Consider the following 14,090-nt stretch of genomic DNA (forward strand, 5'->3'; position numbering starts at 1 on the left):
AATAATGGATACTGAGTCAAACAACATATTCTTTCACCATGTGACCTATCTCAGAATTCTCTCATCAAACAGACCATCAACTGGAGAGGAATTGACATTTTCAGTCATTCCAAGAGGAAATTAGAGGCTGTAATTATCCAGGGATGTTGTTCTGAAATTTACACTACCTCCCACTGTCACTGGCAATAGACAGCTCATTGTTCTAATTGTGTTGTAGCCTCTGTCCCAGATTTTGTTCAATATAGATTTACTGTTCAGAGAAAGGGGTGAGATTGGATGGTCAAAACCGCTCACAGGCTATGGAGGGTGATGTTGACTTGAATGTGCCAAAAACAGTGTTCTTCAATACTTTATCCCCAATATTAGTCACTTTGGTCGGTGTTGTCCACCTGATAGGACAGGATGTGTCCTCATGTGTGTTTGTATGGGTGCGGGTGTGTCCCTGAGTGTGGAAGTGTGTGTAAATGTGTGTGGGTGTGGAGAGGATGTCTGAGTGTGTGTGAGACAGACAGAGAATGTGTGTGTGGGTCTCTGTGTGTGGTTGTCTGTGCTGCTTCTCATTAGCTCTAACACAAACCTTCCTCTCCAAGCAGACAACATGGCTCCTGAGAATCCCATCCAGTGATGTGAATGGTACGATTCGGAGATTCTTCATCCAGGGTGAAACCACAGGCTGACTTTGTGCTGTGTAAAACCTGACACCTACACAACCAGGCCCCACTTCTCCTGGAGCAACATGAAGTGTCTGCTGCTTTCCAGATCCATTCCTTTCCCCTCACTATTATCCTCAGATAATTCACAAATTCCTTGTGTACAACATCCTCCAACACGCCAATGGTTCCCACTTTAAATATTTCCATCGGTCTTTTTCACAGACAGCAATGGGATTGCTGCTATCACAGGAATCAGTTCTGAAATACTGTCCCTCTGATCTTCAGACTTCCTGGAGTAATACACTGATCCAGATCTGCCCACCTAACACAAATCCATATCCCCATCTGAGTTCCAGATTTTAATGTGATGTCATTTCACCCCTTTAAACCCGAGTCAGCACACCCCCTCCACAAGTACTACAAGAGGTTGTCTTGGAGATCAGTTGTTCTTTTGTAATCTGGGTTGTTCTGAATGATGACAATATGAACCTTCCTCCTAACCTGTCCTAACCCTTGAAAGGGGGGAATGTGCCATTAACACATATATGCTTCAAGTTAATAATTCTGCTTTGTCTGACTGACATGGTTAATTTACAGAAGGATTAGGGTATGGTCGAATGGACAGATCTCCAACGGGGACATAAGGAGACTTCTTGCTAATGTCGGGATTACAAGGTTAGACATTATTTTTACATTGATTTTTATAACAATTTGCTGATTTTTGACGGAAAGGGAGACAGTGAGAAGGAGCTAGAAAGTCGAGGAGGTCAGAGGAAGTGCACTTGTGGTGTGGGGTGGGAGGGGAATAACAGAGGAACCAGCTATGGGTGCAGACCATTTCTACATAGGCATGAACGTACAGGATCGAAATTATAAACAAGGGCACACGGTTCATTCTGTAATCATGATCAATGCTGTAATGTCTACAAAATACTCCAAACGTACGGGAGAAACTTGTATCGATGAGATGTCTTTGGAGCTCTCCTGTATCCCCATATTTGTCGTTAATGTTGCTTTTCCATCATACAGCTGACTCATGTCGAGTGTTTTAGATTCTCCACAACACCCTTCTGTCGGTTCATTCATTGAAACCAGGGACTCTCCTTGTTGTAACAGTGACATTCCCTGCCTGCCCGGTTATTTCTTGAAGTCAGTCAGCCCTTGAATTGTTTGTACATTGTTTCATCATGTCCCACCCAGCTGGCCACTAGTGCAGAGGCGTTGGAGGAGGACGGTTTGGTCCACGTTGTTAGAGGCTGTGGACAGGCCAAGAAGGACAATGAGGGAGTTTTCCTTTGTCACATTCACATCGGGTGTCATTGGTGACTTTGGGAAGAGCTGTTTCGATACCGTGACAGGGACAGAGATCTTATTGGAGGGATTTAAACATGGAGTTCTGGGAAATGTGGACATGGATTTGGGAGGTGATCAGGACTTTGGAAAGTGAAGGGAGGTTGGAGCTGGAGCGGGAGTTTAATAGGATCGTGGGGTCAAGTGTTGGTTTTATTGAGGACAAGCGATGATGGCAGATTTGAAGGAGAGATGGGCAGTACCAGTAAGAGAGAACCGTTAATCTCAGTGAACATGGGGAAATTGGGTGATCAGCAGTTTAGCGGGAATAGGGTCGATGGAGCAGGAGGTGGGTCTCATGGACAGAGTGAGCTCTGAGAGGGCAGGAAGGGGAGATGGGAGAGAAACTGGAGAAAGATGTGGGTTCAGGGCTCGGACATGGGGGATCTTTAGAGACAGTTTGTCCCGGTGGGCTAGTGGAAGGGAAGAAAGCAGCAGAGGCAGCTGATCCGATTGTCTCAATCTTAGTGACAAAGAAGCTCCATGAGCTCCTCACACTTGTTGCTGGAGGTGAGGATGGAGGAGACAGAGGAGAGGGAGAGCCCTCAAAAGGAACTAATGTCTTAGGGATAGTAAAAAGATTCAACATCATCTATTTAATTGAAAGCTTAATGATTTTATTTTTATCCCGAACATTAACACCTATAACTGGGCTGGAGTTTACTAACAACAGCAGAAACAGTCCCCAATGTATATGGTTCAGTTGCAAAACTCAATCACTGTAGTTACTCGTGAACCTGCTGGTGTCTCAGCAGGTTGGATGACTGAGTGAATCCTTTCCCACACCCAAAGCAGGTGAATGGTCTCTCCCCAGTGTGAACTCGCTGGTGTGAAATAAGATTAGCTGATTGCCTGAACCCAGTCCCACAGTGAGAGCACCTGAACAGTCTCTCGTCAGTGTGAACATGTTGATGGGACACCAGGTCCCTGGAACTTTTATAGCACTTCCCGCAGTCTGGACATTGAAAAGGTCTCTCCTCACTGTGAACTCGCTGGTGAGTCAACAGATGGGATGAATCAGTGAATCCCTTCCCACATTCTGAACAGGTGAAATGCCTCTCTCCAGTGTGACCATCAGATAAATGGCTTCTCCCCAGTGTGAATTCGTTAGTGCACAGTCAGATGAGATGATCGCCTGAACCCAGTCCCACAGTAAGAGCAGCTGAACAGTCTCTCGTCAGTGTGAACACGTTGATGGGACATCAGTTCCCAGGAACTTTTGTAGCAATTCTAACAGTCCAAGCATTTAAAAGGTCTCTCGTCAGTGTGAACTCGCTGGTGTTTCAGTAGGTAGGATGAATGAGTGAATCCCTTCCCACACTCGGAGCAGATGAACGATCTCTCTGCAGTTTGACTGCACCGATGTCTTTCCATGTAATTGAATCCCTTCCCACAGTCCCCACATTTCCACAGTTTCTCCCTGTTGGGACTACATTTATGTCCTGCCAGATTAGATGATTGGCTGAAGCCTTGTCCACACACACAACACGTGTATGGTTTCTCCCCACTGTGAACGGTGCTCTTTCCTTCCAGGTTCAAAATCCGATGATATTCAGGCTACGATAAACTGTGCAACTCCATCAGATCCTGATGTGATGTTTGGTTTCAGTTTCCTGACTGCAAATCCTCTCCTTCTAATAACCTGTGGAATTGATTTAAAACAGAACAAAGGGAGTGAGAGAGAACCCACAAAAACACAAAGGCAGGTTGTGAAACAGCTGAATGGATCTGGGAATTTGTGGGGCCGGCACGAGGAAAAAATGACCACGAAAGATGCTGGATTGTCACAAAAACTCAACTGGTTCACTAAGGTCCACCAGAGAAAGGACCTTCTACACAGTCTGTGCCCATAAATTCCAAAATTGTGCCTGAACACCAAGGTCTAGGTCATAGGAACAGGAATCCTAACACTGACTCCTGGGGAAATCCACTTTCAACCTTCCTCCATTCTGAAAAATCATTACTCTCTGTTTCCTGTCACTCAGTTAATTTTGTACCCATGTTGCTGCTGCCCATTTTGTTCTATGAGCTATAACTTTGCTCACAAGTCTGTTATGTGGCACTTTACCTAATGCCATTTGGAAGACCATGTACACCACATTAACAGCATTACCCTCATCAACCACACTGTTAACTCTTGAAAAACCTTAAGCAAGTTAGTTTAACATGATTTTCCCTTAACAAACTTGTGCTGGCTTTCCTGAATTAGCCCACATTTGATTAAGTGACTATTAATTTTGTCCAGAAATATCACTCCCAAGGCTAAACTGACTGGTCTGGTAGTTGCTGGGCTGATCATTACACCTTTTTGAACAAAGGTGTGTGATTTGCCATTCTCCTGTCCTCCGTCACCACTCATGGGTCTGAAGAAGATTGGAATAATATGGTCAGTGCCTCCACAATTTCCACTCTGAATTCCGTCAGTATCCTTGGATACATCTCATCCAATCCTGGTACCTTGTCAACTTTATCAGACAGCCTATATAATACCTTCTCCTTATCAATATTAAACACCACAAGTGTTTGAACTACCTCCTCTTTAACCATGACCTGTGCAGCATCATCTTCTTTGGTCAAGACAGATGCCAAATATTCATTTATACCTCAGCCATACCCCCTGTCCCAATGGATAAATCGCCTTTTTTAAAATCCCTAATCAGCCCCTTTCTCCTTTTACCACCCTGTTACTAGGTATAAGCCAGAGAAAGCGTTTTGATTTCCTTCCATGTTAGCTGTCAGTCTCTTCTCATACTCTCTCTTTGCTTCTCTTACTTTCTTTTTCCAATTTCTCTCTGAATCTTCTTTCTTTATCCTGTCTCTCGGTTGTATTAGCCACCTGATATCTCTGTTAGCAGACTTATTCATCTTCATCTTAATTTCTTCTCTTATTTAGTAAGCTGTGGATATGTTAGCTACACCTTCCTCATTTGTAAGAATATGTCATTACTATGTCTGATCTATTTCCTCTTTAAGGCAGCCCATTCCTCAATTACAGTTTCTCCTGCCAACCTTTGATTCCACTTTACTGGGTTAGATCCATTCTCCCCCTATTGAAGTTGGCTTTCCCCATTTAATTATTCTTTCTCCTGCAAGTAACCTTTGCCCACAGACAGACAGGCCAACTGTTTACCTTCCAGATTTAAAGGCCGATGATATTCAGGTCCTCATGAATCGAGTGACTCTGCCAGATCTGAATTGATGTTTGATTTGAGTTTCCCATCTATCAACCCTTAACTTCTAAGATCCAGTATCAGAAAATTTCAAAAACACTAACCGTCAGAACAAGATAGAAATTAAGAGAGAAACATTTCTCTGGGTTGGAGTTTGCTGTGTGTAAATCCTCCCCTTCTAACCCCCTGTAAAAGGAGTTTCCAAACACTGGGTGTAAACTGGGCTCCGGGAGTTTGTAATCCGGGTTTGGAGTCCTACACCGGGTGTTTGTGAACCCTCCCAGTCCACCCTCCGGCTCCATTCCTCTCCTGCACTCGGCCCTTTCTCACCCGCTGGACTTTCAATTCCACCGCTTTCGTCCCGGTCCTCCGCACTCATTGCGCATGCTCCACTCCCAACAGGCTCCGTCCCTCATTCATTCCGATTGGCTGGAGGACCAACTGCTCCCGCTCCGTCCTCCAGCTCCGCCCCTTTTTTCTATTGGTCCGGAGCTGCCGCCAATCATTTGGAGCCGGAGCATGCGCAATCCGTGGAGGCAGACGGGAAGAGAGCTCGAACGAGCGGATTTAAAATCCGGGTTTGACAAAGACCGAATGCGGATCCAGGGCCGAAAATAAACCTGTGAACAGAGATAGGGCCGGCGGGTTAGTTTGGAAACTTCATAAACTTATGGTACCGGCCCCAAACCCTCAATAAAAAGCCACCGGTCTCGGGTTTGCTCGGCGCTGCGGGAGGAACGCCCGAGTTAACGGCCGCCATCTTTATAGGGTAATGTCGGGACGGGCGCATGCGCTGCCGCCATCTTTATAGGGGCAAAGTCGGGACAGGCGCATGCGCGGCCGCCATCCTCACGGGGTCAATGAACAACAGCCCGAGGGAGACATTCATAAAATGTGTGTTCACCAGGAGTTTTAGATCAGCAGCAATAGAATTATAAACCCACAGTCACTCAGCAGTACAGAATTTAAACATTGCTGAAAAAGGGAGACATATTGCTGATATTTCATGTTGCACTCCTCCGGACAGATGCAAAAAAACCAAATTTCTCAGCGAACAACAATTTATGCTGCACAAGGAAAGGGTGTTGACTGGTTGGCCAGTCAGCTCTGATTGGTCAAGGCATTACCATGGAGAATGCACCAAAGAGCTATCATCCTCCATGCTTTTGTTTAATTCAACAAACGGCCCCATCCCTGGACATGCACCTTCTGTCTGCAGTGGACAGTTCCCTGTGTATGAATATCTGTAGCTTCTAGCAAGCAAAAGTGAACCACATTTTGAGCCCGACTGACAATCTTTGAAATTCAGTGTCCTTGCGTCTGTCCTGATGAGCACAAGATAAAAGTTTTGACAGAATGTCTTTTTTTTAAGCAATACTCAAGTGTCTTAAAAGGGGGAAATGTGGCAGACAGAGGGAGAGGTGTACATAAGAACTAGGAGCAGAAGTAGGCAATTCAGCCCCTCGAGCCTGCCCTGCCATTCAATACAATCATGGCTGATCTCATTTCGGCCTCAAATCCAATTTCCCACCCTCTCCCCATAACCTTTCAATCCATTACTAATTAAAAATCTGTCTATCTCCTCAAATTTATTCAGCATCCCGACATCTACTGCACTGTTTAGGGAGAGAATTTCAGAGTTTGTGAACGAGGGAACTTCAGGCATGGTCATTAATGCTGGAGCGATTAAAATAGGGAATGTTCAAGGCCAGAATTCGAGCAGTGCAGATATCTCAGAGGGTTGTGGGCTGGAGGAGATTACAGAGAAAGGGAGGGGTATGGCCATGGAGGGATTTGAAAACAAGGATGAGAATTTTAAAGTCAAGTTGTTGCTTGACTGGGAGCCAAAGCAGGTCAGGAAGCAGAGGGGTGATAGTGAAACAGGACTTGCTACGAGTGAAGACATGGACAGCAGATCTTTGGATGGCTTCATGTTTACGGAGCGTAGAATGTGGGAGACCAGCCAGGAATGTGTTGGGATAGTCGTTCAGGTCTGGAGGTAACTACGGCAGGGGTGAGGGTTTCAGCAGCAGAAGCATTGAGACACAGTGAGGTCGAGTGGAAACAGGCCGTCTTAGTGATGGCACAGATATGAGGTCAGAAGCTCATCTCGAGATCAAATGTAACACCGAGGTTGTGAACAGACTGGCTTAATCTCAGACTGTTCCCAGGGAGAAGGATGGAGTTGGTATCTGGGAAATGGAGATTGAAGCAGGGATTTAAAACAGTGTCTTCAGTCTTCTCAGTATTTAACTGGAGTTAATTAGTCATCAGGAAGAGAAGCAGTAACCAGAATGGGCCATGAGACTGTTCCCATGGTTTAACTTAGTTAGAGAGGGAGAGAAGGAAGGAAGGAAACCCTGGGAGGTTTGGAGAAACCACCTTCACAGTCACTCATTAAATCTCCACACAGTAAGGTTTGGACACAAGGTTAACATCTGCTATTCTGTGTGGTCGGTCAGGGGGTTTCAGATTAATGTTTTGTCACGAGTACTGAAGTGACTCATCAAACATTTTGTTATCTTCAGTTGGACAAATTTGTTAAAAAGATACAGGAAGAATTATCCAAAACTCTGTTTGGCTTCAGCACAGGGAGGAGGGAGAATGTGTGGGACAGGGATTTGCAGCCTTGGGAGAAGAAGACAGGAAATAATGTTCCATAGAAATGAGAATTGTCTGCTCTGAATTTCTATCCTGTTCTTACAGTGATGACTTTTGTAAACTCCTTTTACAGGGTATCAGAAGGGGAGGATTTACAGAGGGGGAACTCAAACCAAACAGCACATCAAGATCTGACAGAGTCACTCGATTCATCAGGACCTGAATATCATCAGTCTTTGAATGTGGAAGGAGAAATGTTTGTCTATTCTGTCTGTGGGAAAAGATTTCAAACATCAGTGTGTCTGGAAAAGCACTGAGACACACACACACCCGAGTGAGAGTGTTCCAGTGAACTGACAGTGGAAAGAGCTTTAACCAGTTACACAGCCTGAAATAGCATCACACCATTCACAGTGGGGGTGACTGTACACATGTTCTCTGTTTGGACAAGGATTCAATTGATCATCAAACCTGAAGAGACACATGGACACCCGTACCATGGAGAAACCGTGGAAATGTGAGGACTGTGGGAAAGGATTCAATTACCCATCCCAGCTGGAAATCCATCGACGCAGTCACACCGGGTAGAGGCCGTTCACCTGCTCCGAGTGTGGGAAGGGATTCACTCTGTCAGCCAACCTGCGAACACACCAGCGAATTCACACTGAGGAGAGACCATTCACTTGCTCTGAATGTGGGAAGGGATTCACTCAGTCATCTGAGCTGCTGAGATACCAGCGAGTTCACAATGGGAAGAAGCTATTCACCTGCTCTGAGTGTGGGAAGGGATTCACTTACTCAACCAACCTGCGAGCACACCAGCGAATTCACAATGGGGAGAGACCGTTCGTCTGCTCTGAGTGTTGGAAGGCATTCACTCAGTCATCTGACCTGCTTAGACACCGGTGGGTTCACAGTGGGGAGAGGCCGTTAACCTGCTCTGAGCGTGGGAAGAGATTCACTCAGTCATCTGACCTGCTGATACACCAGCAAGTTCACAGTGGGGAGAGACCGTTCACCTGCTCCGAGTGTGGGAAGGGTTTCACTCAGTCATACCACCTGCAGAGGGACCAGCGAATTCATGCTGGAGATACACCGTTCACTTGCTCCGAGTGTGGGAACGGATTCACTCAGCCATCCCACATGCGAACACACCAGCGGTTTCACAATGGGAAGAGACCATTCACCTGCTACGAGTGTGGGAAGGGATTCACTCAGTCATCCCACCTGCGAATACACCAGCGGTTTCACACTGGAGAGAGACCATTCACCTGTACCGAGTGTGGGAAGGGATTCACTCAGCCATCTGGCCTGCTGAGACACCAACGATTTCATACTGGGGAAAGACCATTCACCTGCTTCATGTGTGGGAAGGGATTCACTCAGTCATCCCACTTGTGAATACACCAGCGAATTCACACTGGAGAGAGACCATAAGAACATATGGAATAGGAACGGGAGCAGACCATTTGGCCTCTCAAGTTTGCTGTGTCATTCAATAAGATCATGGCTGATCTTCTTGTGTTTGAATTTCCACATTACCATCTAACCTCGATAACCTTTGATTCCCTTGCCTAACAAGAATCTATCTACCTCTGTCTTAAACATATTCAATGATCGCGCCTCCACCGCCATCTGAGGCAGAGAGTTTCCATTCGCACATCCCTCTGAGAAAAAAAAATTATCCTCATCTCTGTCCTAAAAGGGCGACCCCCTAATTTTGAAACGGTGCCCCCTAGTTCTAGACTCACCCACAAGAGGAAATATCCTTTCAACGTCCACCTTGTCAAGGCCATTCAGGATCTTGTATACTTCAATCAAATCACCCCTCACTCTTCTAAACTCCAGTCTGTCCAACCTTTCCTCATAAGACAGCCCGCTCATTCCAGATATCAATCTAGTGAACATCCTTTGAACCGCCTCCAATGCATTTATATCCTTCCTTAAATAAGGAGACCAAAACTGCACGCAGTATTCAAGGTGCAGTCCTGTATAACTGAAGCATAACATCCTTACTTTTATGTTCAACCCCTCTCCTAACAAAGGATAGCATTCCATTAGCCTTATTAATTACTTGCTGTACCTGCATACAAACTTTTTGTGACTCATTTACTAGAACACCTAGCTCCCTCTGCACTACAGAATTATGCAGCCATTCTCCATTTAAGCAATACTCTGCTTTTTTGTTCTTACTGCCAAAGTGACCAACTTCACATTTTCCCACATTTCACTCCATTTGCCAGATCTTTGGCCACTCATTCAACCTATCTACATCCATCTGCAACCTCCTCATGTCCTCTTCGCAACATACTTTCCTTGCTATCTTTGTGCCATCTGCCAATTTAGCGACCATGTCTTCACTCCCCTCAAATAAAACATTGATGTAAATCACAAAAAGCTGAGGCCCCAATACAGACCCCTGTGGGTCTCCATTCGTCACATCCTGCCAATCAGAAAAAGACCCATTTACACATACTCCCTGCTTTCTGCCAGCCAGCCAATCTCCTATCCATGCTAATAAGTTACCCCCTACACCATGCGCTTTTATTTTCTGTAATAATCTTTGATGTGGCACCTTATCAAATGCCTTCTGGAAATCCAAGTCCAGTATGTCTACAGGCTCCCCTTTATCCATTGCGCATGTTACTCCTTCAAAATAACTCCAATCAATTGGTTAAACAGGATTTTCCTTTCACAAAACCATGCTGACTCTTCCCAATTGCCTTGAGCTCTTCTAAGTGCCCAGCTATAACCTCCTTAATGATTGATTCTGATAACTTCCCCACGACAGACGTCAAGCTAACTGGCCTATAGTTTCCTGTTTTCTGCCTCCCTCCCTTCTTGAATAGAGGGGTTATATTTGCTGCTTTCCAATCTGACGGAACCTTTCCAGAATCGAGCGAATTTTGGAAAATTAACACCAGCGCACCGACTACCGCATTAGCCGCCTCTTTTAAGACCCTAGGATGTAGTTCATTGGATCCCAGAGACTTGACATCGGCAGCTCCTTCAATTTGCTCAGTACCATTTCCCCAGTGATTTCAATTTCACCAAGTTCCTTTCTCCTGTCACCTTCTGATTTGCAGCTATTACTGGAATGTTTTTTGTATCCTCTATATTGAACACAGAAGCAAAATATTATTAATTTCTTCTACCATTTCCTTATCTACTATTAACTTCCCACTGTCACCCTCTAGAGGACCAACACTCACTTTGCTCACTCTTTTCCTTTTTAAGCACCTGTAGAAACACTTGCTCTCCATTTTTACATTTCTAGCAAACTTCCTCTCACACTCTAATTTCTTTCTCCTGATTAACCTTTTAGCCATTTTTGACTGTTCTTTATATTCTGTCTAATCATCTGTCCTGCTGCTCATCTTTGTGGATTTGTATGCTTTTTCCTTAAGCTGATGCTTTCTTTAACTTCTTTAGTTAACCACAGATGGTGGGTCCTCCCCTTATGATTTTTCTTTATGGTTGGGATGTACTCATTCTGAATACTTTGAAATATTCCCTTAAATGTCTGCCACTGCTTCTCTATTCATCTATCCTCTAGCCTAGTTTCCCAGTTCACTTCAGCTAGCTCAGCTTTCATCCCCACATAGTTGCCCTTATTTAAGTTTAAGATATTAGTCTTTGACCCACTCTTCTCCCTTTCAAACTGGATGTAAAATTCAACCATATTGTGCTCGCTGCTACCTAGTAGTGCCCTTACTCTGAGGTCATTAATTAATCCTGTTACATTACACAATACCACGTCAAATATAACCTGCTCTCTGATTGGCTCCTGAACATGCTGTTCTAAGAAACTATCTCAAAAGCATTCCAAGAACTCCTCATCCAGGCTATTACTGCCAATCTGATTTTTCCAGTTAACGTGTAGATTAAAATCACCCATGATTATTGCCGTCCCTTTATCACAAGCACACAATATTTTCTCTTGAATACTTTGTCCTACACTATGGCTGCTGTTAGGGGCCCATCAACCACTCCCACTAATGACTATTTTTCCCCTACTATTCCTCATCTGCACCCAAACCGACTCTACATCCTGATCTCCTGATCCAAGGTCATCTCTAACTATTGCACCAATGCCCTCTTTGATTAACAATGCAACCCCGCCACCTTTACCTAGCTTCCTATTCTCCTTGAATGTCATGTACCCCTCAATATTAAGGACCCAATCTTAGTTGTCCTGCAGCCACGTCTCCATAATTACTAACAGCTCATATTTATTTACTTCTGTGTGAGTCGTCAATTCATTTACTTTGTTTTGAATGCTATGTGCATTCAGATAGAGAGCCTTCAGTCTTGTCTTTTTGTTACCGTTGTAACATTTAGTCTTGACTGTTGATTTATTCTCAGGTTTCTTTCTCTCAGTCCTTTCCTGCCATTCTCTGACCTTGTTTCTCATATTACTATTTTGCTCTCCTTTCTTGACTCTACACCTTGAATTGATACCTCTACCCAAGCTTGATCCCTCACTGCTCTTGTTTAGTTTAAAGCCCTCTCTACTTCCCTAGCTATGCGATTTGTGAGGACACTCATCCCAGCACGGTTCAGGTGTAAACCGTCCCAACGGTACAGCCCCCACTGTCCCCAGCTCTGATACCAGTGCCCCACAAACCGGAACCCACTTCTCCCACACCAATCTTTGAGCCACACATTGGTCTCTCCAGTCTTATTTGCCCGATGCCAATTTGCACGTGGCTCAGGTAATAATCCAGAGATTATTACCTTTGAGTTTCAGCTACATAATTTGCTACCTAGCTCCTTACACTGACTTTACAGAACCTCTTTCCTAGTTCTACCCATGTCATTGGTACGTATATGGACCACGACAACTTGATTCTCCCCCTCCCATTGCAAGTCCCTCTCCAGCCCTGAGCAGATGTCCGGAACCCTGGCACTGGGCAGGCAACACAGCCGTCTGGACTCTCACTTTTTGCTGCAGAAAACAGTGTCAATGCTCTCACTATACTATCCCTTACTACCACTACATTCCGTTTTGCTCCCACTGCGTGAATGGCTTCCTGTACCACAGTGTCATGGCCAGCCAGCTGATCCACCTTGCACATTTCACTTTCATCCACACAGGTTGTGAGCATCTCAAACCTGTTTGACACTTGCAAAGCCTGAGACTCCTCCACTACTGCCTGCTCAGTCCCATTACCTGCCTCACTGACAGTCACATCCTCCTGTCCCTCACTGCTGATCAAACAGATGACCCTCTTCTAAGAGGTGTGACTGTCTTCCGGAACAAAGTATCCAGGTATTTCTCCCCGTCCATTATGTTGTTGCGTGTCTGCATTTCGGTTTCCAGATCAATAATCCTGATCCGGAATTCCTCAAGCTGCTTACACTTCCTGCAGACGTGTTTGTCATGGATCGCCTTGGCATCCAAAAGCTCCCACATCTCACAGCTGCAACATAACCCCTGTCCCACCATTCTAACTTATGTTATTTAGCTAATTTACTTTAATTACTTTCTTCCTATGTATGCTACAATTTACTGTGTTTACTGAATGCTAGTATCACTGACAACTAAAGATTATATGCTTCTTAACTACAAGGCATGTGTATTAGATGTTTATTTAAGTAACTCTATTTTATTGCTTGTTTAAAATCTTTGTTGTTTTATTTGAATTTTAAAGTTTTCAAATTTTGGTTTATTAGTGTAAAGTTATTTTTATTTATAGATCTACCTGAACTTGCCTGTCCTAAGCTGGTTTCTCACACACTGTCCCTTAGACTGAGCACTTACCGACCAATCAACGTACCTGCTTCCTGTGACATCACAGTTGCCTCTTTCCCCCCCTCTCCTGCTGCCTCACAGCAGCTGCAACAGTGAAACAGCCCGTTCCTCACTCAAATCCCCCGTCTGTATTTATAGGCGTTCCTCACTCAAATCCCCCGTCTGTGTTTATAGACGTTCCTCACTCAAACCCCCTGTCTGTATTTATAGACGTCCCTCACTCAAATCCCCCGTCTGTGTTTATAGACGTTCCTCACTCAAATCCCGGCTCTATATTTATAGACGCTCCTCACTCAAATCCCCCATCTGTATTTATAGGCGTTCCTCACTCAAATCCCCCATCTGTGTTTATAGACGTTCCTCACTCAAACCCCCCTTCTGTATTTATAGACGCTCCTCACTCAAATCCCCCGTCTATGTTTACAGACGTTCCTCACTCAAATCCTCGGTCTGTATTTATAGACGCTCCTCACTCAAATCCCCGCTCTGTATTTATAGACGCTCCTCACTCAAATCCCCGGTCTGTATTTATAGACACTCCTCACTCAAATCCTCACTCTG

General features: G+C 44.8%; 2 protein-coding genes across 2 annotated transcripts in view; one reads left to right on the forward strand and one right to left on the reverse strand.

The window, feature by feature from the left end:
• Positions 1-5,552, reverse strand: part of LOC144697673 (uncharacterized) — a 74,086-nt gene extending 68,534 nt beyond the window's left edge. The window contains exon 1 of the mRNA XM_078569693.1: positions 5,504-5,552. Coding sequence (XP_078425819.1) covers positions 5,504-5,552 — 49 coding nt within the window. The remainder of the gene's footprint in view (positions 1-5,503) is intronic.
• Positions 5,553-8,272: 2,720 nt separating this feature from the next.
• Positions 8,273-14,090, forward strand: part of LOC144698307 (uncharacterized) — a 69,279-nt gene continuing 63,461 nt past the window's right edge. The window contains 1 exon segment of the mRNA XM_078570266.1: positions 8,273-8,619. Coding sequence (XP_078426392.1) covers positions 8,273-8,619 — 347 coding nt within the window.

The sequence above is a fragment of the Cetorhinus maximus genome, chromosome 23 (assembly GCF_964194155.1).
Source record: "Cetorhinus maximus chromosome 23, sCetMax3.hap1.1, whole genome shotgun sequence".
In the NCBI taxonomy this organism is placed as follows: Eukaryota; Metazoa; Chordata; class Chondrichthyes; order Lamniformes; family Cetorhinidae; genus Cetorhinus; species Cetorhinus maximus.